Source organism: Quercus lobata, chromosome 10 (genome assembly GCF_001633185.2).
Source record: "Quercus lobata isolate SW786 chromosome 10, ValleyOak3.0 Primary Assembly, whole genome shotgun sequence".
NCBI lineage: Eukaryota > Viridiplantae > Streptophyta > Magnoliopsida > Fagales > Fagaceae > Quercus > Quercus lobata.
This window is the reverse complement of record NC_044913.1, coordinates 15,185,383-15,212,365: the sequence shown is the minus strand read 5'-3', so window position 1 is coordinate 15,212,365 and position 26,983 is coordinate 15,185,383. Positions and strand designations below refer to the sequence as shown.

The following is a 26,983-nucleotide window of genomic DNA, read 5'->3' as shown; positions in this document are numbered from 1 at the left end:
GGTTGTTTTGAATTTAATATTTCTTATAAAAGATAACGCTAGCTGTGTTTTACCCATATATGTAATTCAAACTTTGACCATCAAATGTCATAAATAAATGTATTGAATAAGGTAAATGCAAAACAAGTAACTCTAGTTCATGAAAGGGTTGGTGTGAAAACATACAAGAAGTCAAACTGAAGATCCAGAAAAATATCAGACGGCAGCTATGATCTATGTTTGTGACAGTGTCGAACAAGGAGTCAAATTGAAGAGCAATAGATGGTTTAGTTGACTTTTTATAGCTCATTCTTGAAAATGTGAAATTGGATGTGACAATTTAAGGTGCATGCCTTGCAGAGTTCTCAAGAATTTGATCTCTAGTTTTTTTTTTTTTTTTTTTTAATCTCTAGTCTTAAATTAATGTCCATTGACTATTCCATCAATTTAGGCCTTGAAAAATAATTGGAGCTGGATTTGGTCTGTTTAGATACCGCTTATTTTGCTAAAATTGAAAACTTATTACTGAAAGTACTGTAGATAAAGGTAAAAGTTAGTTGAAATAGTACAATGAGGCTCATGAATTGTACTAAAAAGTGCAGTGGGGTCCATAAATAGTAACAAAAATAAGTTAAATGGTAAAATAATTTTAATTTTTCATTGGTATCTAAACACACACTAAGGGGCTGTTTGGATACCGCTTATTCCTGAAAACTAAAAACACTATAGCAAAATAATTTTTATGTGTAAATAGTGCTGTGGGATTCAGTTTTAAAGTTGTTTTTGCTAAAAAAAGTACTTATGGGTTCCGATGACAGTGCATGGGACCCACTAAAAAAAAGCACCCGTTGGGAAATATGCAAAACGCACTTCCCAAACTCACACGTAGTGACTGTTTGGCTTGCACTGAAAACAGCAGACGTGTGTGTCTATTTTTTTTTGTGTGGGTCCCATGTACTGTTCACGGGACTCGTAAATACAGATTTCAGTAAATTTTTCTTTAAAACTGGGTCTCACGACACTATTCACACATTTAAATTATTTTGTTATATTATTTTCAGTTTTGTGCAATAAGCGGTATCTAAATAGATCCTTAAATTAAAGAAATTGGACATGAAGGTGATTAGGTATTTAGGAATCCAAAATTTCTTGGGTTTTGCTGGGGACAGTGAATTCCAGTGCAAGCAAAATAACAAAATATTTTTTCAAGATTCATCCATATTATAACTGTTAGGCGAGCCTTTAACAAGAATCATAGGTAAATGCTTTTGTAGCAAATTGTGTGCATTGTTAGCACACGGGTGACTGGTAAAATAATGAAAAAAATTTAATCACTTCTTAAAAAAGCCACATCATCAATATTAAAAATGAAAAAAAAAAAAATTAAACATCAGAAAGAAAAAAGAAAAAAGGACGAGTGCTTTTAATTTTTTTTTTCATTTTAAATCATAATTTTCCTACACTTTCTTGTAAGCCAAACACAGCAACCTGAAAACACAAAATAAGCTCAACCCAGAAAATTCAATACCTCGTAATCAATACTAGTACCTAAACCCACAACATAAAAGACATTTGCTTAGGCACTCACACCAACCCAAAACCTGAAATCTTTTCCTTACTAACTCTGATTCCCACTAGAAGGAATCTGCTTTTCACTTTCTTCAAGTGGGATTGCGCGATTTAGTTTTGTTATAGTAGGGGTACGCTACTTTGTGCTGCTGAATTCATATTCGAAGGTTTTGTGGGTGATAATGATAAGTTTTGATTGCGAGATAGCGAATGAATTTTCTGGGTTGAGTTTTACTTTTGCATTTCCGGGTTTCTGTGTTTGGCTAACAAGAAAGTGTAAGAAAAACTTGATATTTTTTAATAATAAAATCCCTCATCCCTTCTTCCATTTTTTTTTAATAATAATGCACACCATTTGCTATGTAGGCATTTTTTGTTAATAAATTAACGGTAAAGATTAATTTGATTGTAAGTTAAAAATAATATAGACTAAATTGACGGTTACCAAAATCTAAGGATCAAATTGACTATAACTCAAAATATAAGGACCAAAATAATGTTTTTGCCTTTAATATAAAGATCAAGTCTCTATAAAAAACTAAATATTTATATATGAACTTGGATTAAAGAACATTGCGATGCCCGGAAATATATAAATAATATGTAGAGGCTTGTTGCTATTCATGATGCCAACTTCGCATGCCATTATGGCAATTCAAATCTTTAAACACCTGCTCACATCTTCATTTTTTAGCAATAAGCTTGAGTGAAATTGCATACTTCGATAGGCATAGAAACAATAAAACATAAACACTCTAAAAACATCTCAATGCTTTATTTGTTCAATAAAGCTTTCAAAATTCTTAAAAGAAGATCCACCTTCACTAACACTCTTTTTAGCCATTTCCTTCAACTTTAGTGCCTTTGTCTTTATAACATCATCAGAGAGCAATGCTTTTATCTTTGTGTTGATTTCGTGCCTTGTGAAAATCCTATTTTCGTTCGGGTTCAACCCTAAACCAACCTTCCAAACATCACATACGTAACTCTTATTTTGGAATTGGTTTGTAAAGTAAGGCCAATATAGAAATGGGACTCCCTTGCTTATACCCTCCAAGGTTGAATTCCATCCACAATGGCTTATAAAACATGCAGTGGAAGGGTGAGCTAGCACCTCCTCTTGAGGTGCCCAATCAACAATCTTTCCATGATCAGCTATTCTCTTTCTAATCCCATCAAGGAATTCCGAGAGTGCTTCATTGGTGATATCAGACTGAATAACCCACTAAAATGGAAGACCTATGAGTTCAAGTCCAAGTGCTAGTTCATCAAATTGTTGTTGGTTGAAGATTGAGGTGCTGCCAAAGGAAACATAAATGACTGAACCCATATGTTGTTTATCAAACCAACTTAGGAAAGTTGAATCATCAGGCCAAAAGCTTCCAATTTGACAGCCCAATTGACTGCCTGAAAGTAATGGACCAATAGGTATGATCCCAGGAACTAAATTTAAGGCCAATGAGTCTAGTTCATAGAATGAGTTGCAGAGAAGCCAGTTGCATAGTTTGACAGAATGGTTCATCCTGAAAGCATAATGAAAAAAAGTGTTTTGCATCCTTGATTCTCCTAGGAAGCTCCATGGAAACTCTGAGCTTTTCCATGCAAGGATTTCCTTTGACAGCCAAATCAAGTCATTTTTTATTGGAGTTCCTACAGGGTCATCAGATTATTTTTACTAAAACCAAACAAGTACCATATCATGTATCAATTTTTTTAATTTAAAAGTAACCTTCATGGAACTTTAACTTCTTTCCATTTTTTGTTTTCATCATTTAAAATAAAATTTTGACCGTGAAATGAACTTTCTTCATTTCAAGTGAAATGGAAAGACTGGGAGGTGTCAAGAATACTAGTTAGTTATTACCTTGAGTGTCTATAATTCCATCCTCAATAAGCTTTGGGATCGGGAGTGTAAAGGCCAAGGTTGCTGGTCCAGCCAACCAAAATGCAGCACTTTTAATTCCCATCATCTCAGCAACTTCAAATGCCCACACAACCGATATCCCAGGAATGACACAACTAATCCGATCATCATAAGATTCATTACTTTTCTCAATCAAGTCCTTGAAATGACCTGGCATAACTTCTTGAAAACTATTTATCAGTTTAAGAGCATTAGTTCAATCATCCCCAGGTTCTAGACCATCTGGGAGTGAGACTAGCCTTATCAGGTTATTCATTGGCATTGTAGTTGTTAATCTTGCAATTATGAACTCAGTGCTAACAAATGTGACCTTGATCCCATGATCAGCAATCTGGTGAGACAACTTCATAAGTGGCGCAACATGGCCCTGTGCTGGAAATGATACGACTAGCACATTTGATTGGCTGCCCATGACAAATTCTACTCTATATTGCCACAAAAATTTTAACATCCACAAATTCAAAATTCCAAAATCTGCAAAATAACACATCGAAGTCATATTCCAATTAAATCATGAACAATATCCCATGTAAATCTCCAACACATAGCTAGAATATGGATAGCATGAGCAAAAAGCATGATAAATGGTAAATCACACACTTGATCTTAGCTAGAAGGCCAAGAAAGGCATTGGTAATCACACACTACTGTTACAAAAGGATAACTGTAAAATTTCCGATTTGATAATAAAACAGGAACATGAAGAGAATGAGCTAAGTGTAAGAATTGAAAGAACAATTTATCAATGTAATAACATTTAGCAAATCAAGACAATAATCTTAATTAATATCCACATATATTTTTGATAATTTGATAGGAGGGGGAGGGGGTATTCGATTGGCAAAAAGACAATAATCTTAATACACAATAAGGATATATATATATATATATATATATATATAAAAGAAAAAAAAAAGAAAAGAAAAAGAAATCAAATATAGGGTAAAACTCAAATATAGTAGTACTTTTGGTTTAAATCCAAACAATTGGTTGTTTTGAATTTAATTTTTCTTAAAAAAGATAACACTACTTGTGTTTTACCCATATATGTAATTCAAAATTTGACCATCTAATTTTATAAATAAATGTATTGAATTGGGTAAAAAGCATAACAAAATAACTCTAGTTCATGAAAGGGTTGGTGTGAAATCATACAAGAATTCAACTGAAGATCCAACAAAATATCAGACATCAACTATGATCTGTGTGTGTGAGAATCAAACAATGTGAATTAACTATTAAGGCCTTAAAAATTTAAAGTCAAAAGCTCAAAGGAGCTAAAATTTGGACAAAAATAGAAGGTTTAGTTGGATTTTTATAGCTCTTTTTGGCAAATGTGAAATTGGATGCAACAAGACAAGGTGCATGCCTTGCAGGGTTTTAGGCTTCGTTTGGGAGTTCATAAGGGAATGGAATGTAATGGAATGATCATAAGGGAATGGAAAGGAATGGAATGTATTTAAGTAAAGGAAAGGAATGGAAAAGAATGGAATGGAATTAAGTAATCTTGATTGGATGTTTTAAAATAAAGGAATGAAAATGAATGGAATATAAGTAATCTTGTTTGGGAGTAACATGGAGGGAATGAAATGGAATGGAATCATTTTATGACAATATTACAATTAGATCCCTATTTTAAAATAAATGGTTGAATATATAGGGGTATTTTGGGAGTTTTAGTAAAAACTTCATTAAATCTAATTTCATTCCCTCCCATTCCTTCTAATTTCGGGGAGAATGAAAATTTGAGGTTTTAAGGGAATAGAAAAGAATGAGTGTTCCCTTCTACCTATTCCATACCCTCCCTATTAAACTCTCAATTAAGGGAATGGACTTTCCATTCCCTCCATTAAAACTCCTAAACAAGGGAAGGGAAGAATATTCTAAAATTATTCTTTTCATTCCTTTTCATTTCATTCCATTCCCTCCTCCCAAACGAGGCCTTAAAGAATTTGATCTCTAGTCTTAAATTAATATTCGTTGATTATTCCATCAAATTAGGCCCTGAACAATAATTGGAGCTGAATTTCTAATCTTAATGGGCTGCTTGGATGTTTAAAAAAGGAGGGGAAGTAGAGTAAAGGGAGGGAGAGTAATTTAATTACCTTGTTTGGAAGTTTTTTAAGAAAGGAGGGGAGGGGTTCCAACTACTTCTAACCCCTCATTTTTAATTTCCCCAAATTGGAGAGATTTGGAAGGAGAGTAGAGTAGATAAATTATTGACCAAATGAATTCCCTAATTTACCCTTTCTAAATTAACAAAATTACAAACCAAAATAAACGCTCTCTTCAATCTCTCCTGTTAAAACCTTCCTTCTTCTTCTTCGTCAAGATCTAGGGCTTCGTTTCTTGTAGCTCAGATTCAGAGAGAGAGAGAGGTCGTGCAGACATGGCGGCTTCTCAGGAGTACATGGACAAGATGCAGCTTCGCTAGAACTACTGGAATCTCTGGCACACCAATCTCATGGGCATCATTCAAGCAGACACTCCCTGTATACTTGAACTTGTGGATCTTGATTGTGTTGTGGATTTCTGAGTTTTTGAGGAGTTGTTTTGACTTTGACTTGGTTTTGACATTGGTTGACTTTGTGAATTCGTTTTGATCTCTGTGAAATTTGAGTTAGTTTTCTTTTTTCTTTTTCTTGGCATCCAAACAGTGAAAGAACAAGTAAAAAAAAAAAAAGATTTTGCCTTATTAATTAGATGGACAAGGCATTCTCAATGGGCTCTATGTTGCTAAGTCGATTTTCAAATAGGGGTAAATTTGTCTATTTAAATCATTTCCTCTCATTTCCATCCTAATTTTTAAAACATCCAAACAAGAGAAATGGCTAATTACTCTATTCCCCCTTACTAATTTAAAAAAATCCAAATAAGGTAATACTCTCCTCCCCTCCCCTCTACTCTCCTCCCTCTCTAAACTTCCAAACAGGCCATAAATTAAAGGAATTGAACATGAAGGTGATCGGGACACAAAATTCCAATGCAGGCCCAATAACAAAATATATTTTCAAGATTCATCCAAATTACTATTACGCGTGCCTTTAATAAGAATCATAGACTAGGAAGCATGGTCACAATTACATGTATGGGTATGACATGACAAGTTTTGAAAACTTAGGACACAGGTGCCATGAAGATACGTATATTAATTATGGAGTAATTACAATAAACCTATTGTAATTTGACCTGAATTTACATTGCTTACCCGTGATTTAAAAATTGTCACATTGTCTCCTGTAACCCACCTTTAATAAAAACAGGTGTAAATATGTATATTTATTTCACTTTTATATCTCTCTTCACAAAAAAAAAAAAAGAGAGAGAGAGAAAATAAGACTTAAAAGTTGGAGTTTTGTAAAAATGAAAAAAACCCAACTTTGAAGCAAATGCATCTTTGAAAAAGCATTCCACAATCACATAGATCTATAAGAAAAATTTTACAGAAAAGAAGATCAAAGAAAATTCAAATGGGCTCACTATAGACTTTAAGCTTACTACAATTTAGTTGGGCTTGTGATCATATTCAAAGAAACTCCTTTTGACAACCTTTTTATTACTAAGGAATTTCGTCAAACACATCATAGGCACCAAATTCAATCAATCTCAATTACAAGCCTTTCGTAGTGATAGGAAATAAAAAATCTACACAGATAATAGTAGATTTACCCCTATTTTTGTCTTGGAGCCTAGCGTTGTTGAAATTGACTTTGGAACTAGAATTATCTTTCTTCTTAGTAGTTCTTCTGTCTTTGACTTGTACTTGCCGAAAAGCGGCGACGGCAAATTTGGTGGTAGCAGTGGAGGAGTGAGGATCATCTTTGGATTTGGTTTGTCCAGTAAAGGAGAGAATTTTCAGTGGGCCAAGAGTGAGGATTATTTTTTTTTTATTTTTTTTTTTTATAAGAGTTTTAGTTTAGGGATGGTAATGGGGTGGGGCGGGGCCGAAGGATGGGGTCTTCGTCCCTGCCCCACATGGTTTTGTCTTGCCCCATTCCTAGCCCGCCCCGCATGACGGGTGAAACTTTCTAACTTCATCCCCGCCCCTTTGGGCCCTGCGAATCCCCACCCCACCCCATAAAACTCTACTTTTTGTTAATTCGCCCTACAACTAGTACAATTTTTTTTAATGAACCCTATTTCATTAATAAAAATATACTTGAAATTACAACTAAATTTATCCCATCAAGTCAAATCAATTTTTAGAAAAAAAAATTGAATAATATATCCAAGTGTTTAACAAGATAATCACAAAAAAATCTCATAGTATAACACATAACAAAATAAAAGTAGAGAACCACATTGGGTAGAATAAAATAAGCTGATATTGATATGTTTGTTTAAATAGTAGGGTTTTAAGGTGTGAAAATTTTACAATTATAACTCTTAGCAACGCGAGGTGGGGCGGGGACAGGGACGGGGACGAGGACGGGGAGGGGCGGGTCTAAAAGTCTAAACCCATCCCTGCCCCGCACCATGGTGCGGGGCTAAATTCTTACCTCATTCCCGCTCCACCACCTTTGTGGGGTGGAGAAAACCCGTGTGAGGTGAAGCGAGGAGGGGCGGGGCAAAATTGTCATCCCTATTTCAGTTTATAGCATTGAGCTAATTAGAACCCATGTTAAATTAGTGAGTATAATAGAAGCCATTTTGCTTAAGCAATTTAATTTACAATTTTACCCTTAATTATAACATTATTTCCATTTTTTTTTCTTTCCTTTTTTTTTCCCCCATCATGTTGTTCAGCGTCAATCTGCTCTTTTTTTTTTAATTTATTTTTTGCATTGTTTTAAAATATATATAATAACAAAAATATAAAATGGTATAAAATGTGTAATGTGTTAATTTTTATAAGATGTAATTTTATTAATTTTAATTGATAATAAATAATATTTTTCTTATTTAATGTAATAAGTAAATTTATATAAGTTATATTTTTTATTCTCTCACTTTTCTCTTCAACCAAATACAAAAGTTTTTTATCTCTCCACTCTTCTATCCTCTCAACTAAATACATATGTGAGAAAACTAAATTTTTTCTATCATTTCACTTTTTTATCTTTTCCCCCATTTTCTTTGAAAAAGTGACCTTTGAACACCATTTATAGGGTTTGAAGTTTGAATTTCAATGTGTGTGCCCAAACATATTAAAGCACATTATGTGAGTGCCTTGCTCATATGTGAATTTAAAAAAAAATAAAAAATGCGTGAGTGATAGAGAAAAAGTGGTTGACAGCTAACCACTTAAAGGTAAGGCCCTTTTATAGTTGTACTTTATGTAATGTATTATAAACCCGGTTTAAAACACTAATATTACTATTTTCGTGTGTGTTCTAATAAGTATTACTGTTTACTCAAAAAAAAAAAAAAAGAGTAAAAAGAAGGGCAGTCAGCCACACAACTCTTTAAAAAAAAAATGAAGATAAGTTTTGAAAACAATAATTGGTGTGTTTATAAATGAAGAAACACAACATGAGAGAAGCTGAAGAAGCATGAGAAAGAGGGAAAGATTGAAGATGGAGATGCAAGGTTACAAATCTCTTTTTTTCTTTCTTTTTTCAACATAGGCCGTGTCTCCAACATGTCCTTGATGTGTCCAATGATGGTTTTTAGACCCCTTAAAAACAATTGATTTAACCTAGGTAATTAGCCAAGTTGTTACTTAGTTCAATTTAACAAATTTAGGTTATCACAATAACAAAGATCATATCATGCAAAGCAGCGGAAAGATAAATAACACAATATATGATCACCCAAGAAACCAAACCGGTAAAAACTTGGGGAGGATTTGACCTAGCTATCCTCAAGGTAAACTTGAATCCACTATCTTGAAAGAATCGAAGTTCATACAATAAGACTTACAAGCCCCCATGCTCGACTTCTTATTGCTACCAACCAGTAGAACTTACTGACACGACCACATGCAAGCTCCGAATCCACAGACTCCTTCTTTCTTGGATTCACCACCAGATACAAGCACACCTGCTTGTGTTTTCTTTAAGCTTCAATGGCAGCAACCGAGTTGATCATCAAGGTGTAAATAAATCTTCTCCTTGAAAACCCTAAGTTTGTGTAAAGGAAAGCTCCTCTAAATCTCACAAGAGATTTACACAAACCGCAATATGAGCAACACTAAAACGTGGCTAGAGTTTGCCTTTTATACTTAGGACAAATTAGAAAACCCTAAAACATTTTAAAACAACTAGGGCTGAGTTAGAAAATCTACAGAAAAAAAAATTCTGTCCGAGCTTCGATCGATCGAGCCAGGCCGAAATGCATAAAACTTTTCTGCATTAGCTCGGTTCCAACTTTACATAAATGCACAACTTTGAGCAAGACTAAAACACTTCTAAACACATTGTTTTGATCATGGTTTGCCAACGATACATATTAGAGTTCTAAATACATAAATACCTAAGTCTTTAGAACCTAATATCCAATAATTTCTTTTTTTAAAAAAAATGGGCTAGGACACATATGCAGTCATGTCTCATACATGTCTAGCACAAGCACAATAGGCAAAAGGCCATGTCGATGCTTTCCAGTTCATAGTTACTAAATAAAAATTCAATAAAATAGATTTTAAAGACTAAAAGAATAAAAACTAGACTAAAGTGTAAACTACACAAGTAAAGTTTGGTGATGTTTGTATTTTATACTATAAAGTTTCAGAATTTGAATTTTATCCTCTTGAAGTTCTATTATGTTTGCATTAGCAATCCATCTGTCCATATTTTCCATTAAGTATCACATAAACTTGTCACGCTTGTTTAGTTTGTCCAATAAAATGATGCTACATCATTTTTAAACTAGATATTTGTATCTAAACTGGTTTGGATCGAAGATCCTCCTTATTTTCTTGCCATGCAATTATTAAATGATGTAGAATCTACTGATTAATGATGATAGTATCAGTTTTCCTTTTAATTTTTTTTAATAAAAAACTAAGGCTAAATTGAAAACAACACCTCTAAAATTTGGAGGTGTTTGGATTTTATACTATGAAGTTTTAGAATTTAGATTTTACCTCTTATTCCATTTGCATTAGCAACTCGTCCATTCATATTTTCCATTAAGTGCCATATAAGCTTACCACACGTGTTCAATTTATTCAATAAAATAATGCCATGTCATTTATTAAATTTTTTTTTAGGTTATAAAAAAAATATATATATATATATATATATATATTGCAATTAACTCAAACGTGTTTTTTGAGATGCCATTGACTCGTATGTAGTAGAAATGGTTGGAAATGAGACCCCTGTCCCAAACTTGCCTTGTTTCCATCCCTGCAACTCATTGTTTCAGGCTCAACATGCATGCTAAGTTGCTAACTCAGAAGTGTTTTTTTGCAAAAAGATAAATATGTTAAATAAAGTTTATGAATTGTGGTTAAGTTGGCATTTTCACTTGTGTACTTTACAAGTAGTAATGTTTGCTAAAACTTTAGTCATAATTGATAAATTGCCACTTTGAAGCACTTAGCCTTTTTGCTTACCAAAAAAGAACAGAAAAAGGGGAAGTAAAATATTCAATAAACAGGTTAATTAAGCTTAAACAGAATTAAGGCTAATTGCAATTCATGATGCCAACTTTGCAAGTCATTATGGCAATTCAAATCTTTAAACACCTCAGATCTTCATTTTTTAGCAATAAACTTAAATGAAATTGCATACTTCCGTAGACATAGAAACAATAAAACATAAACACTCTTAAGACATCTTAATACTTTATTTGTTCAATAAAGCTTTCAAAATTCTTAAAAGAAGATCCACCTTCGGTAACACTCTTTTTAGCCATCTCCTTCAGCTTCAATGCATTTGTTTTTATACCATCATCAAAGAGCAATGTTTTTATCTTTGTGTTGATTTCATGCCTTGTGATAATCCCATTTTCATCTGGGTTCAACCCTAAACCAACCTTCCAAACATCACATATGTAACTCTTATTTTGGAATTGATTTGTAAAGTAAGGCTAGCATAGAAATGGGACTCCCTTGCTTATACCCTCCAAGGTTGAATTCTATCCACAATGGCTTAGAAAACATGCAGTAGAAGGGTGAGCTAGCCCCTACTCTTGAGGTCCCAATTAACAATCCTTCCATGATCAGCTATTCTCGTTCTAAACCCATCCAGGAATTCAGAAAGTGCTTCATTGATGATATTTGACCGAACAACCCACAAAAATGGTTGGCCAATGAGTTCAAGTCCAAGAGCAAGTTCATCCAATTGTTGTTGGTTGAAGGTTCACTACACCAAAATAAGTCTATTACATCAAGTGTTAATGCAACAAAATTAGTATAGTGGTATTAGACATAATATCACATCTAAAAATTAAAAGTCATTGCAATAGTAACTTAAAAATAGTAAATTATTACATTAATAATAATTAGTTGTAATAATTTATAATTTTCAGTTGCAATTGAGTTTTAATACTAAATTGAATTTAGAAAATTTTTTGCAATAGCTTAAATTGAAGAAATCAATTTTTTTTTTTAATAACTTAAATTGAAGAAACCATTGTAATAACTTGATACCAATTATATATTTTGCGATATATTATAATATATCGAAATTTCAAAGAGATGGCTTATTGCAACAAATTTAACATTGCAATAACTAAAATATCTATTATTTTAAAATTTATTGCAATGAAAAATATGAAGCTGCAATGAATATATTATTACAATGATCTAATTCCAATTATTTTACAATCTATTGTCAGAAAAATTATGAAAAATTTAACTATTACAATAAATATACCGTTGCAATAATTTGAACCCAAATTATTTTTGTTAATTCTTTACAATCTATTGTAATAAAATTTATGAAATAATAGCCTATTGCTAAAAGATATTCAAAGTAATAAATTGTTTATTGCAATAGCAAATATATTATTACATCAAAATTTTCATTAAAATATTTAAGATTTATTGCAACAAAATTTTTTTGTAGCACAAACTTATTACCTCAAATTTTATTGCAACATTTCGCATAAACTATTGCAATGACTTCGATGTTATTGCAACGATTTTTTTTGTTGTAATAAACATTTTTTGTTGTAGTGGTTGAGGTGCTACCAAAGGAAGCATAAATGACTGAACCCACAGGTTGTTTATCAAGCCAACTTAGGCAAGTTGAATCCTCCGGCCAAAAGCTTCCAATATGATTTTCCAATTGATTGCCCAAAAGTAATGGACCAATAGGTATGATCCCAGGAATTAAATTTAAGGCCAACAAGTCAAGTTCATAGAATGAGTTGCAGAGAAGCCATTTGCATAGTTTGACAGAATGGCTCATCTTGAAAACATATTGAAAAAAAAATGTTTTGCATCCATGATTCTCCTGGGAAGCTCCATGGAAACTCTGAGCTTTTCCATGCAGGGATTTCCTTTGACAGCCAAATCAAGTCATTTTTTATTGGAGTTCCTACAGGGTCATCATCATATTATTTTTATCAAAACCAAACAAAGTACCATATCATGTATCAATTGTTTAATTTAAAAATAACCTTCATGTGAACCTTAACTTCTTTTTCATTTTTCTCTTCATCATTTAAAATAAAATATTAACCGTGAATGAACTTTCTTCATTTCAAGTGAAATGGAGAGAGTGGGAGGTGTCAAGAATACTAGTAAGTTATTACCTTGAGTATCTATAATTCAATCCTCAATAAGCTTTGGGATATGGAATATAAGGGCCAAGTTTGCTGGTCCAGCAGGCCAAAATGCAACACTTTGAATTCCCATCTTCTCAGCAACATCAAATGCCCACGCAACTATTACATCAGCAATGACACAAATGATCCGATCATCAGTAGATTCGTTAATTTTCTCAATCAAGTCCTTGAAATGATCTGGCTTAGTTTCTTGAAAACTATTTATCAGTTTAAGAGTATCAATTTGATTATCCCCGGGTTCTAGACCGTCCGGGAGTGAAACTAGCCTTATCGAGCTATTCGCTGGCATTGTAGTTGTTAATCTTGCATTTATGAACTCAGTGGTAACAAATGTGACCTTGATCCCATGATGAACAATCTAGCGTGACAACTTCATAAGTGGGGCAACATGGCCCTATGCTGGAAATGGTATGACTAGCACATGTGGTTGGCTACCCATGACAAATTCAAAATTCCAAAATCTGTAAAATAACATATGGAAGTCATATTCCAATTAAATCATAAACAATCTCTCTAGTAAGTCTCCAACACATAGGTAGAATAAGAATAGCATCACCCTTTAAGACTGCAACAATAAGTCAAATTTATTTATTTATTTATTTTTAATGTGAGAAGAGATACAATAAGTCACAAGAAGTTGAATATTTGATAGGCTTAAAGATGGTCTCATAGAACTATGTGTGTAAGAGCTAGTTTGAAGGTTAAAAACCATTAAATAAAACAAGATATTATGAGCAAAAAGCAGTATAAATGGTAAACCACAAACTTGATCTTAGCTAGAAGGCCAAGAAAGGGATTGGTAATTCATACACTACTGTTATAACAAGATAACTGTAAAATTTCTATTTTGATAATAAAACAGGAACATGAAGAGAATGACCTTAGGGGAAGAATTGAAAGAACAGTTTATCAATGTAATAACATGTACCAAATCAAGACAATAATCTTAATTAATATCCCCCCTCACAGTTTAGCTACAAAATTAGTTGTAATCTTAGGCTACAAAATTAGTTGTAGTATTAAGCTACAAACTTACTTAATATATTTTCATTGGAGGTGAATTTTGACAAATCTACCATTGGATTACATCTTCTTCTTATATCCTCCATGCTTGTAAAATTTCAAGAAAATTAAAAATCAATAGCTATGTCATCAATAAATTTTTTAAATTGCAAGTTTTTGTATTTTAAAATTATGCACAAAATATAAGCTTATAGATCATATAGTAAATAATATCGAATTGACATAAAATTTAACATGTGTATTAAGAGTGTAAAAAACATACAATTCAACGGTTAGATTTTCAAAATATGTTGTAATATTTATTTTAAGTTACAACCAATTTTGTAGCCTTAAGCTACAAGTAATTTTGTAACTAAACTTTGTTCTTTTTTTTGATAATTTGATAGTTGGGGATAGAGAGGATTCTAATATTGGATATCTTCATTTGAAACACCAAGAAGTACCAACTAGTTGAATTACAAGACTCTTGGCAATAACAAAAAAAAAAAAAAAAGATACTTTACGTTAGGTTCTCAATCAAATTCAAACTTTGACCATCAAATTTCATAAATAAATGTATTGAATAAGGTAAAAGCAGAACAAGTAACTCTAGTTCATGAAAGGGTTGGTGTGAAAACATACAAGAAGTCGAACTGAAGATCCAAAAAAATATCAGACAGGCAGCTATGATCTATGTGTGTGATGGTGTGTATAAGGCCTTAAAACTTTAAAGTGAAAAGCTCAAAGGAACTAAAAATTGAAGAGTAATAGCTGGTTTAGTTGGCTTTTTATAGCTCATTCTTGCAAATGTGAAATTGGATGTGACAATTTAAGGTGCATGCCTTGCAGGGTTCTAAGAATTTGATCTCTAGTCTTTTATTTATTTATTTTATCTCTAGTCTTAAATTAACGTGCATTGACTATTCCATCAATTTAGGCCCTGAAAATTAATTGGAGCTGGATTTTTTATTTAAATTAAAGTAATTGGACATGAAGGTGATTGGGTATTTGGGAATCCAAAATTTCTTGGGTTTTGCTGGGGACAGTGAATTCCAGTGCAAGCAAAATAACAAAATATTTTTTTCAAGATTCATCCATATTAAAACTGTTAGGCGAGCCTTTAATAAGAATCATAGGTAAACTAAATAAAGAGAATAAAAATTACTTTAAATTATATGACTAAGTGACGCTAAGAAAACATCATCTTGAGGTCATAGTTAATTTGATTTCTATAATTTGGTAGTAGTCAATTTGGTCAATGTCAAGAATACTAGTTAGTTATTACCTTGAGTGTTTATAATTCCATCCTCAATAAGCTTTGGGATCCGGAGTGTAAAGGCTAAGGTTGCTGGTCCAGCCAGCCAAAATGCAGCACTTTTAATTCCCATCTTATCAGCAACTTCAGTCTTCAAATGCCCACACAATCGATATCCCAGAAATGACACAACTAATCTGATCATCATAAGATTCGTTACTTTTCTCAATCAAGTCCTTGAAATGACCTGGCATAACTTCTTGAAAAATATTTATCAGTTTAAGAGCATCAGTTCGATCATCCCCAGGTTCTAGACCATTTGGGAGTGAGACTAGCCTTATCAGGCTATTCACTGGCATTGTAGTTGTTAATCTTGCAATTATGAACTTAGTGCTAACAAATGTGACCTTGATCCATTGATCAGCAATCTGGTGAGACAACTTCTTAAGCGGCGCAACATGGCCCTGTGCTAGAAATGATACGACTAGCACATGTGATTGGCTGCCCATGACAAATTCTACTCTATATTGCCACAAATATTTTAACATCCACAAATTCAAAATTCCAAAATCTGCAAAATAACACATCGAAGTCATATTCCAATTAAATCATGACCAATATCTCATATAAATCTCCAACACATAGCTAGAATATGGATAGCATGATGCTCTAAGAATGCCAAAAAAAAAATTTGTTTTTTGAGAAGAGTTCCAATAATTCACAAGAAGCCGAATACTGACAGGCTTTAGAATGGTCTCATAGTTTGAAGGTAGTAAAAAACAAGGAAAGAAAACAATATATTATGAGCAAAAAGCATGATAAATGGTAAATCACACACTTGATCTTAGCTAGAAGGCCGAGAAAGGCATTGGTAATCACATACTACTGTTACAAAAGGATAACTGTAAAATTTCCGATTTGATAATAAAACAGGAACATAAAGAGAATGACCTCAAGGTAAGAATTGAAAGAACAATTTATCAATGTAATAACATGTAGCAAATCAAGACAATAATCTTAATTAATATCCACATATATTTTTGATAATTTGATAGGTGGGGGAGGGGGATTCGAATGGCAAAAAGACAATAATCTTAATACACAATAAGGATATATATATAAAAGAAAAAGAAATCAAATATAGGGTAAAACTCAAATATAGTACTTTAGGTTCTCAATTAAATCCAAACAATTAGTTGTTTTGAATTTAATTTTTCTTAGAAAAGATAACACTAGTTGTGTTTTACCCATATATGTAATTCAAACTTTGACCATCTAATTTTTTAAATAAATGTATTATATTAGGTAAAAAGCAGAACAAAATAACTCTAGTTCATGAAAGGGTTGGTGTGAAATCATACAAGAAGTCAACTGAAGATCCAACAAAATATCAGACAGTAGCTATGATCTGTGTGTGTGACAATCAGATAGTGTGAATTAACTATTAAGGCCTTAAAACTTTAAAGTCAAAAGCTCAAAGGAGCTAAAATTTGGACAAATATAGTAGGTTTAGTTGGATTTTTATTGCTCTTTCTGGCAAATGTGAAATTGGATGCAGCAAGACAAGGTGCATGCCTAGCAGGTTTTAAAGAATTTGATCTCTAGTCTTAAATTAATATCCGTTGACTATTCCATCAAATTAGGCCCGGAACAATAATTGGGGCCGAATTTCTAATCTTAAATTAAAGGAATTGGACATGAAGGTGATTGGGTATTTGGAAAACCAAAATTTCTTGGGTTTCACTGGGGACACAGTATTCCAATGCAGGCCCAATAACAAAATATATTTTCAAGATTCATCCATATTACTATTACGCGTGCCTTTAATAAGAATCATAGACTAGGAAGCATGGTCACAAATCACAATTACATTTATGGGTATGGTATACAGTGGTGGAGCCAGGTATTTAGGTTAGGGGAGGCAAGATTAAAAGTAAAAAACTAATCTAAAAAATAATCATATTAATAACAAAATAAATAAGCAACTATATGCTAATGTACTTGTCATATAGAATCTAACATAAAATGTAAACTTTAATTTGGCTTTTCACACAAAACTTAATTTACTCAATTGCCCTCGACGATTTTTCATATTTTGAAACCACTGCATGATTTTTTCACATTCAATAGTCTTAAATATATCTTTCTAAACAATCATTCATCCATTGATCTCCCATTCAATTGCGTAGTCGATTTTTAATTATGTTCATTGCTGAAAAAACTCTCTCAATAATAGTTGTTGCAACTGGTAAGATCAATGCCAAGGTCACTAAATTGTATACCAATGGATATGAAGCATCATTTTTCATTTCTACCATCTTTTCAGCAAGCTGGACAATTCCTTTAAGTGCTGAATGCTTTTAAAAACTCAACAAAAACTCTAAGTTACAAATTGAAAGAGACTAGTATCAAAAGATTTTTTTTTTTTTTTTTTAATGTGAGGCATCCTTTACTCCTTTATACTATATATATATATATATATATATATATATATATTTATAGAGTCCTATTAGTATTAGTATTAGGTTGTGTAATTCCTTTTTCATTTGGCAGTAGGATCCTCTTTTCTTTTCTTCTTCTTCTTCTTTTTTTTTTTTAATCATTATTAGGTCAGCCCCATTCCCCTATGATTCCTATTTCCTTATGGCAGTAGGATTTGCATCTTGTATACAACTACAGCCTAATGTCTTTTGTGTCGGTGGGGCATGTGTGATATATGTACCATATTAGAACTAAAAAAATTTGAAAGTTCGGGGGGGCACCTGCCCCCCCCCCCCTCCCTCCGCCCTTGTATGTATATGACATGATAAGTTTTGAAAACTTAGGACACAGGTGCCACAGAGATACATATATTAATTATGGAGTAATTACAATAAACCTATTGTAATTTGACCTGAATTTACATTGCTTACCCGTGATTTAAAAATTGTCACATTGTCTCCTGTAACCCACCTTTAATAAAAACAGGTGTAAATATGTATATTTATTTCACTTTTATATCTCTCTTCACAAAAAAAAAAAAAGAGAGAGAGAGAAAATAAGACTTAAAAGTTGGAGTTTTGTAAAAATGAAAAAAACCCAACTTTGAAGCAAATGCATCTTTGAAAAAGCATTCCACAATCACATAGATCTATAAGAAAAATTTTACAGAAAAGAAGATCAAAGAAAATTCAAATGGGCTCACTATAGACTTTAAGCTTACTACAATTTAGTTGGGCTTGTGATCATATTCAAAGAAACTCCTTTTGACAACTTTCTTATTACTAAGGAATTTCGTCAGACACATCATAGGTACCAAATTCAATAAATCTCAATTACAAGTCTTTTGCAATGGTAGGAAATAAAAATCTACACAGATAATAGTAGATTTACCCCTATTTTTGTCTTGGAGCCCAGCGTTGTTGAAATCGATTTTGGAATTAGAATTATCTTTCTTCTTAGTAGTTCTTCTGTCTTTGACTTGTACTTGCCGATGAGCAACGGTGGCCAAGTTGGTGGTAGCGGTGGAGGAGTGAGGATCATCTTTGGATTTGGTATAACATCATTTCTATTTTTTTTTCTTTCCTTTGTTTTTTCATCATGTTGTTCAGCGTCAATCTGCTCTCTCTCTCTCTCTCTTTTTTAATTTATTTTTTGCATTGTTTTAAAATATATATAATAACAAAAATGTAAAATAGTATAATATGTGTAATATGTTAATTTTTATAAGATGTAATTTTATTAATTTTAATTAATAATAAATAATATTTTTCTTATTTATTGTAATAAGTAAATTTATATAAGTTATATTTTTTATTCTCTCACTTTTCTCTTCAACCAAATATAAAAGTTTATCTCTCCACTTTTCTGTTCTCCTAACTAAATACATACGAGAGAAAACTAAATATTTTTTATTATTCCACTTTTTTTACCTCTTCTCCCATTTTCTTTGAAAAAGTGACCTTTGAATACCATTTATAGGGTTTGAAGTTTGAATTCTAGTGTGTGTGCCCAAACATATTAAAGCCCATTATGTGAGTGCCTTGCTCATATGTGAATTAAAAAAAAAAAAAATGACGCGTGAATGATAAAGAAGAAGTGGTTGATAACTAGTCACTCAAAAGTCCAATTGAAATTAAAAAGAAGGGTAGTAAGCCACATAACTCTAAAGAGAGGAAAAAAAAAAGAAAAAAAAAAGAAAAAAAAAAGAAAGAAGGAAGATATTTTTTGAAAACAATAATTGAGAGAGAAGGTTAAAAGAATTGAAGAAACACAGCATGAGAAAGAGGGAAAGATTGAAGATGGAGATGCAAGGTTATAAATCTATCTCTCTCTCTCTCTCTCTCTCTCTCTCTTTTTTATGACATAGGCTGTATCTCCAACGTGTCTTCGACGTGTCCAATAATTTCTTAAAAGAAAAAAGGGGTGGGACACATAACCACATCTTGTTTCTGCTCATAGATTCTTTATATTCTGATCTCTCTTGTCTTTACATCGAAATCTCTCCTCTGCGCATACAAATCTCCTTGAAGTAACCACTCCAGTCTTTTTACATTTATTTACATACTCTTTTCTAATACTAAAACCCATATTCATTATAAAAATCATATGCATTTTCATCTGCTTCAAACTCCATCCCTTTTAATGGGGTAGATTCCATGGGCACATTAGAAGGAACATGTATTTCCATCATTATCCCTAGAAAAAATTGACCATAAATTTATTATAACTTTCACCAATCATTTGTTTTCAAAACAGAGATGATTTAAAAAAATGAGATAGAGTAAAAATGAAAGAGTAGCCAAAGTAAAAATGAAAGAGTCATTGGAAGCAAGGGAAAATTTGGCTGCTGAATGAGCAGTAGAGTTATGGCATCTACTAATCCAACTAAAATTGCAAGAAACAAAAGACATAGCCAAGTCTTGAATGTCAGCAATCAAATGGGAAATAGACCAAGCAAAACAGGGACCATTGGTATGGATAGACCAGGCAATCAAATATGCCATATACTAATAAAGATTCAGTCTTTATCTCAAAAAAATAAAAAAGATACTCCAAGAATCATCCAGCCATTATAAAGATTCAATCTTAATCTCAAATAATTAAAAATAAAAGTTCAGATAGACTCTAACTTGCATCGAGCCATCAAAACAACAATATAAACTCACCAAGACAGCAATATAAATGCAAAAAAATTGAGATGGACTCCAAGAATCATCCAGCCATTATAAAGATTCAATCTTTTTCTCAAAAAATTAAAAATGAAAGTTCAGAAAGACTCTAACTTGCATCCAGCCATCAAAACAACAATATAAACTCACCAAGACAACAATATAAATGCAGAAAAATGAGATGGACTCCAAGAATCATCCAGCCATTATAAAGATTCAATCTTTATCTCAAAAAATTAAAAATAAAAATTCAGATAGACTCTAACTTGCATCCAGCCACCAAAACAACAATATAATTAAACTCACCAAGACAACAATATAAATGCAGAAAAATGATCAAACATCAAATAAGATAACCATAAACAAGTTTTACGGATATACCTCTATTTTGGCAAGATAGAAATAGAGATGTGCTCTGAACTTGTTCTTTGAACCTTTGAACGTGTTCTTTGAAGCTTTGAACGTGCACGTTTGGTTTTCACTTTTACCTCCTAAAAGAGCTGTAACTCTCTCTCTTTTCACTTTTTATGTTTTATTTATTTATTTTTTTTTTTCTAGTAGAATTTGTCCGGTTGAGCTAAAGAGCCCTCTAGTTTAAGTGTTTAACCACAGTTAAGATTGATATTGAGTTAAGTTATGAGCTGTCATGTTTTTAACCCTTGTTATTTTTCAAAAAGATCATGTCCATGGAATGGACACTCTCCATTTCAAAGGGAAATGGAGAGGATTAATTGGATCCCAAAAAAAAAAGGGAACAAATATAAGTTTTGTTTAACAATTACATAAACAATTGACTAAATTTCACGCAACAGTGTTTTCAAATGGAAAAAATAAACAAAAAAAATATTATGTTAAAGAGCCTCACACTCTCTCACCCGATTCAAACACAAACCAAATTTAAAGCCTCTCTCTCTCTCTCTCTCTCTCTCTCTCTCTCTCTTCAAATCAAGACCCATGGCCTCCTCAAAGCCCCTCTCTCTTCAGATCAAGACCCAATCGTCACCTTCACGACCATGGTTTTCAGATCTTGTCTTTTCTTATCCCAAGCTCTCTTTTCACACAAACCCTTGACTCTATCTCTCTCTCTCTCTCTCTCTCTCTCTTTAGATCGATCTAAACCCTCAACCACTATTGTATGGTGTTTGGATTTGAAACCCATAAACCAAACACAAAGAGGACCCACTGCCGTTCGTGGTTGTAGTGGTCAACGGTGAAGGATTAAAGCTTGAGGAGCTTTGGCCTGGGTTCCTCGCAATGACATAGAAGTAGAAGATCGAATGGTTGTGATTGGTTTGAAGACTGGTGAAGGATTAAAGCTTGTGGATGTGGATGTGGTGGGTTTGGAGATTTTGGATCGTTGGTTTGAGTTAAGTTTCAAATCGTTGGGTTTCAAATCACGGATCGTTGTGATTTTGTGTTTGGATTGTTGGGTTGTTGTTGAAGATGGATTGATGGGTTTGTGTTTGTGTTTGTTTTCTTGCTTATTTTTGGGTATGTGTTTCTTTTTCTTTTTTCTTTTTTTGTGTTTGGTTGACAAGAGAGATTTGCTGTTGGGTTTGTGTTTGTGTTTTTGCTGGAGATCGATTTGTGTTTGGTTGACAAGAAAGGGTAAGAAAATGCTAGAAAATCTGGGCATGTGTTTTTATATTTAAAATCTGGGTTTGTGGCCTTCAGTGTTCTTGTTGAAGATGAAGACCGATCTAAATTGATGTATTTTTTTAATTTTAATTTTGTTTTTTTTCTTTTTTTTTTTTATTTTGTTAAAATTGATAAAATTAATAGCCATGTCAGCATTTCGTATGATAACATGGACTCCGTTTGCTACATAGGCTATTTTCCGTTAGTGAGACAACAGTAGAGACCAAAACGGAATGATTTTTTTATTTTGGAGACTAAAGGTGGTAAAAAAAAAAAAATAGGGACCAAATTGGAAATGGGGTGAAAATATAAGGACGAAAATAGTATTTCCTTTTTCTTTTTCTTTTTTGGTTGGAGGGGTATGGAAGGACTACAAAAAACGTTGGCATTAGCCGCGTTTCAAAAACACAGCTATAGACCCTAATAACACACCTATAGGTTATAGTTGCGTTTACAAAGAGAATGATATACTTGATTTGTGTGCATGGTTTTTCAATTACGCAATCTTGGCCTTATGGCCCTTATATAATGAAAAGAAGATGGAATAAAGCCTTGTTGTACCTTGCTAGCAAGGGGGTGTAAACAAAGCTAAAGCCATGAATATGATAGGATTATATTACTACAGTGGCCCCTTACTTTTTTTTTTTTTTTTTTTTTTTTGAGAAACCAGTTGGTGCTTTATATTAGATGGACAGAAAACTTCTGTCAATTATTACAAGATTTTTTGCATTACAATGGATGTCTTCAATCCAAATCTGAGGATCATAAGAGAACTTAGCTAAATGGGCAAGCTTGTCAGCTACAACATTGCCACTGCGTTTTATATGGGAAAAGGAGGCAGCTCCCATCTGCGAAGCTAGAGCTCGAACCTCGCCGGTAATGTGACCAAAGGAGGCCCAGCTTGAGTCGGCAGTAGTAAGGTGCTTGAACACCACCTTGCAATCACCCTCAAACACCACATCTTGCATTCCAAGCTCGCCAGCCAATGTGACAGCTCTTCTCCACGCCATTGCTTCCACATCCTCCACTGATGGAGGCAGAGGGACCTGTTCAGTAAGAGCCGCCATCACCAGGCCTTCATGGTTTCGAATAACCACTCCCAGTCCAGCACGGTTGATGTCTTGAAACAGAGCGCCATCACAGTTTGCTTTGAACTGCTGAGGCAGCGGTGGAAGCCAATGAGCCGGGTTTGCTTCGGTCGGAATGTGCAGAGGATGATCGGTGGCTGCCTGGAATTCTTGTAGTCGCTCCAAAGCATCCCGATGAATCTGATTTGTTGGCACCGTTGGGCTGCCCACTCTCGAGGCATTGCGGTTAAACCAGATGCTCCACGCAATGAAAGCCACTGTTTCAGCAAGGTTGTGACTGTCTCGCAGCATCACTCCCTCAAATAGGTCCCTGAAATTGACAAACCTTTCAGACAAGAAGCTTCTACACGGCTCCACTTCCCACCATAATTCCTTTAGCATTTGGCATCCCCATAGTGCATGCACTGTATCTTCAATCTCCCTGCCACACCTCTCACAAATTGCATTTGGAATTGGGATTCGCCTACTTAAATTCAATTTGGTCGGCAGGGAATTGTTGCAAGCCCTCCAAATGAAGTGCTGAATCTTGCTCGGAACATTCAATGACCATACCTTCTGCCAGAAATTTTTGTGAGCATTCCTATTTGAAGGACCCGTTGCAGCTGACTTCACTGTGTCATTAAGAAGCTGATAAGCAGATTTTGTTGAGTAGATGCCATTTTTTGTGGCAGCCCAAATCAGTTTATCTTCAACACCAAGGTGGCTTAGAGGCAGACTAAGGATGGTGTTTGCTTCATGAGGGAGGAACTCATCTCTAACCCGATCTTCCAGCCAACATGAGTTGTTTTCATCAATGAGAGCACAAACCCGAGTGTTATTTGGGAAGTTTTTTTGTGGAGATATGATGCAGCTTGAATGTTGGTTTGGGAGCCATTTATCCTTCCGAATGATAACCTTTCTTCCATTACCAATTCTCCAACGAGCACCCAAACTTACAACCCGCCTAGCCTTCATGATACTTTGCCAAGCATAGGACCCATTTAGCTTCACCTCCTCATCCATTATTGAGCAATTAGGGAAGAATCTTGGTTTAAACACTTTGTAAAAGAGTGAATCAGTGTTGTGAAGGAGCCTCCATACCTGTTTTCCCAACAATGCTAGATTAAAATTCTCCACGTCCTTGAATCCCAATCCTCCTTGACATTTTGGAAGGCAAAGTTTGTCCCATCCAATCCAATGAATTTTCCTTGTTTCCCCCTTGTACCCCCACCAAAATTTGCGGATTAGAGACTCTATATCCTTGCACAAAGACTTGGGCAGCAAAAAACAACCCATGGTGTAGGATGGCATGGCTTGGAGGACCGCCTTTATCAAGACTTCCCGCCCCCCTTGTGACAACAATTTTTCCTTCCATCCTTGAATCTTATGCCAAATCCGTTCTCGTATGTAACTGAAGCTTTTCTTTTTTCCTCTTCCAACAAAAGTTGGTAAGCCAAGGTATGACTCAATATGATGGGTGGCCGATACTCCTATCTTGGATTTGATGTGCTCTTGCATGGCATGATCTGTATTGGGGCTAAAAAACAATTGGGTTTTTTCTCTATTTATTTGTTGGCCCGATGCTCTCTCATATTGGTGTAGTATCTCCAGAATAGTGTTGCTATCTTTCTGATTAGCTCTACAAAATAGCAAGCTATCATCAGCAAAAAAGAGATGAGACACCTTTGGACCAGCCCTACAAAGAGACACACCCCGAAGAGAACCGAAACATTCAGCTTGCTGGATAAGAGAATGTAAGCCTTCTGCACATAAGAGAAACAAATAAGGGGAGAGGGGATCCCCTTGGCGGAGTCCTCTATTAGGGGTAAAGTGACCATGGGGTTCACCATTAATCAATACCGAAAATGACACAGTACGCATACAAGAGCTTATAAGAGAAATCCACCTGCTACCAAAACCCAATTTCTCCATAAGTTTTTCTAAAAAGAGCCATTCCACTCGGTCATATGCTTTGCTCATATCAAGCTTAAGAGCCATAAAACCCGATTTTCCTTTCCGCTTATTTTTAATGTGGTGGAGTGTTTCAAAGGCAACAAGGATATTGTCAGATATCAATCTATTGGACATGAAGGCACTTTGTGACTCATAAACCAGTTTGGGTAGGAGTTTTTTTAGGCGATTTGCTATGGTCTTGGAGATGATTTTGTATAGAACATTACAAAGGCTTATTGGTCTAAAATCTTTTGCTTGTTCTGGTGATTTGGTCTTTGGAATGAGGGCTATGTAAGTGTGGTTTAAGTTTTCTGGCATTGTACCCGAATTAAGAATAGAAAGGGCAGCAGCAATAACATCTTGGCTTATAAAATTCCAACAAGATTTGTAAAAAATAGGAGACATACCATCGGGTCCAGGTGCTGTTAGTGGTTTCATTTGTTTCAAGGCTTGCTCCACCTCTACAGCTATGAAATCTCGGGTCAAGTCTGCATTCATACCAGGGGTTATCTTTGGCTCAATACCTTGGAGAATCGGCTCAAAATCAGATGGGGACGTTGAAGTGAAAATATTTCTGAAATAGTTCACCATTGCTTCTCCAATCATCTTTTCATCTTCAACAACTGAGTTATCCTCCAAGACCAGCTTTGAAATAAAATTTCTTTTATTTCGTTGAGTTGCTCTACTGTGGAAATAGGAGGTATTCATGTCTCCACTTTGCAACCACTCAACCCGTGCCCTTTGGTGCCACATGACATCTTCCTTCACCATGAGATCATATACTTCCCCTTTTAGAATCCGAATCTGTTCATGGCTGCCCCCTCTCATTGATAAAGCTTCTGCTTGAACCAGCTGCTTCTTTTTTTCCAGCAATTGTCTTATGTTGCCGAAGGACAATCTGCTCCAACACTGAAGGCTTGTACGACATGCCTCAATTTTGTGTATTACCTTGTCCATATGCTCTCCTGGACTTTGTTTCTGCCATGCCTGCTTGATTACCCCTTCACACCTCTCATCCTTCAACCATGCCGCTTCAAAACGAAATGGTCTATTCCGCTTGTAGAAACGCTTGTTCTCATCATCTGAACTTAGCCATAATGGGCAATGATCTAATAAGGAACCAGCTATGTGGTGTACTCGAACTGTTGGGAATAATTGGGACCACGAAGGTGTAGCCACCCCCCTATCTAGCCGAATCCATGTCACCCCTTCATCAGGACGGTTATTGCACCAAGTGAACGGTGAACCCACAAAGCCCAAGTCACGAAAGCCACAAAAATCCAACACTTCCCGAAATTCCCTCATCTGTCTTTCCCGCCTAAGGGCACCTCCCATTTTTCTTCCGCTTTAACAATTTCATTGAAATCTCCTACGCACATCCATGGTAGGTCCATCTTGAGACATAAGTGTTTAAGTAGCGCCCAAGAGTGTTCCCGGTTGGCTGTTACCGGATTCCCATAGAAACCCGTGAACCGCCAGGCGTCATCCACTCCTGGGTTAACCACTGCGTCAATATAAGTTGGTGAGGAACTCATTACATTGAGATCAATGCTATTTTTCCAGTAGAGCGCCAAACCTCCTCCTGTGTTTGTTCGTGGAACAATAAAAACCTCCTCCTGTGTTTTTCCAGTGGCCCCTTACTTTGTTATCAGTGAAGATGATAAAATATTAAGCCTGATGGGCCTACCTTAATGGGCCCGACGGATTGGGACTGTTGGGCCCATGTGAAGATAGTCCCACGCGCTTTGAAGGCCCATCGCAGACA

At 34.3% G+C, this 26,983-nt stretch overlaps 1 protein-coding gene and 2 pseudogenes across 1 annotated transcript; all 3 read right to left on the bottom strand.

Moving 5' to 3' along the window:
* Window positions 1-2,314: 2,314 nt before the first annotated feature.
* LOC115964389 lies at window positions 2,315-3,629 on the bottom strand (annotated as a pseudogene).
* Window positions 3,630-3,668: 39 nt separating this feature from the next.
* Window positions 3,669-13,592, bottom strand: LOC115964387 (annotated as a pseudogene).
* Window positions 13,593-15,556: 1,964 nt separating this feature from the next.
* Window positions 15,557-26,553, bottom strand: LOC115964386. Its single transcript, XM_031083708.1, has 2 exons — window positions 22,932-26,553; window positions 15,557-15,981 (listed from the first exon to the last, which is right to left on the bottom strand). The coding sequence occupies exons 1-2, from the start codon at window positions 26,551-26,553 to the stop codon at window positions 15,557-15,559; spliced, it is 4,047 nt and encodes a 1,348-aa protein (XP_030939568.1).
* Window positions 26,554-26,983: the final 430 nt, after the last annotated feature.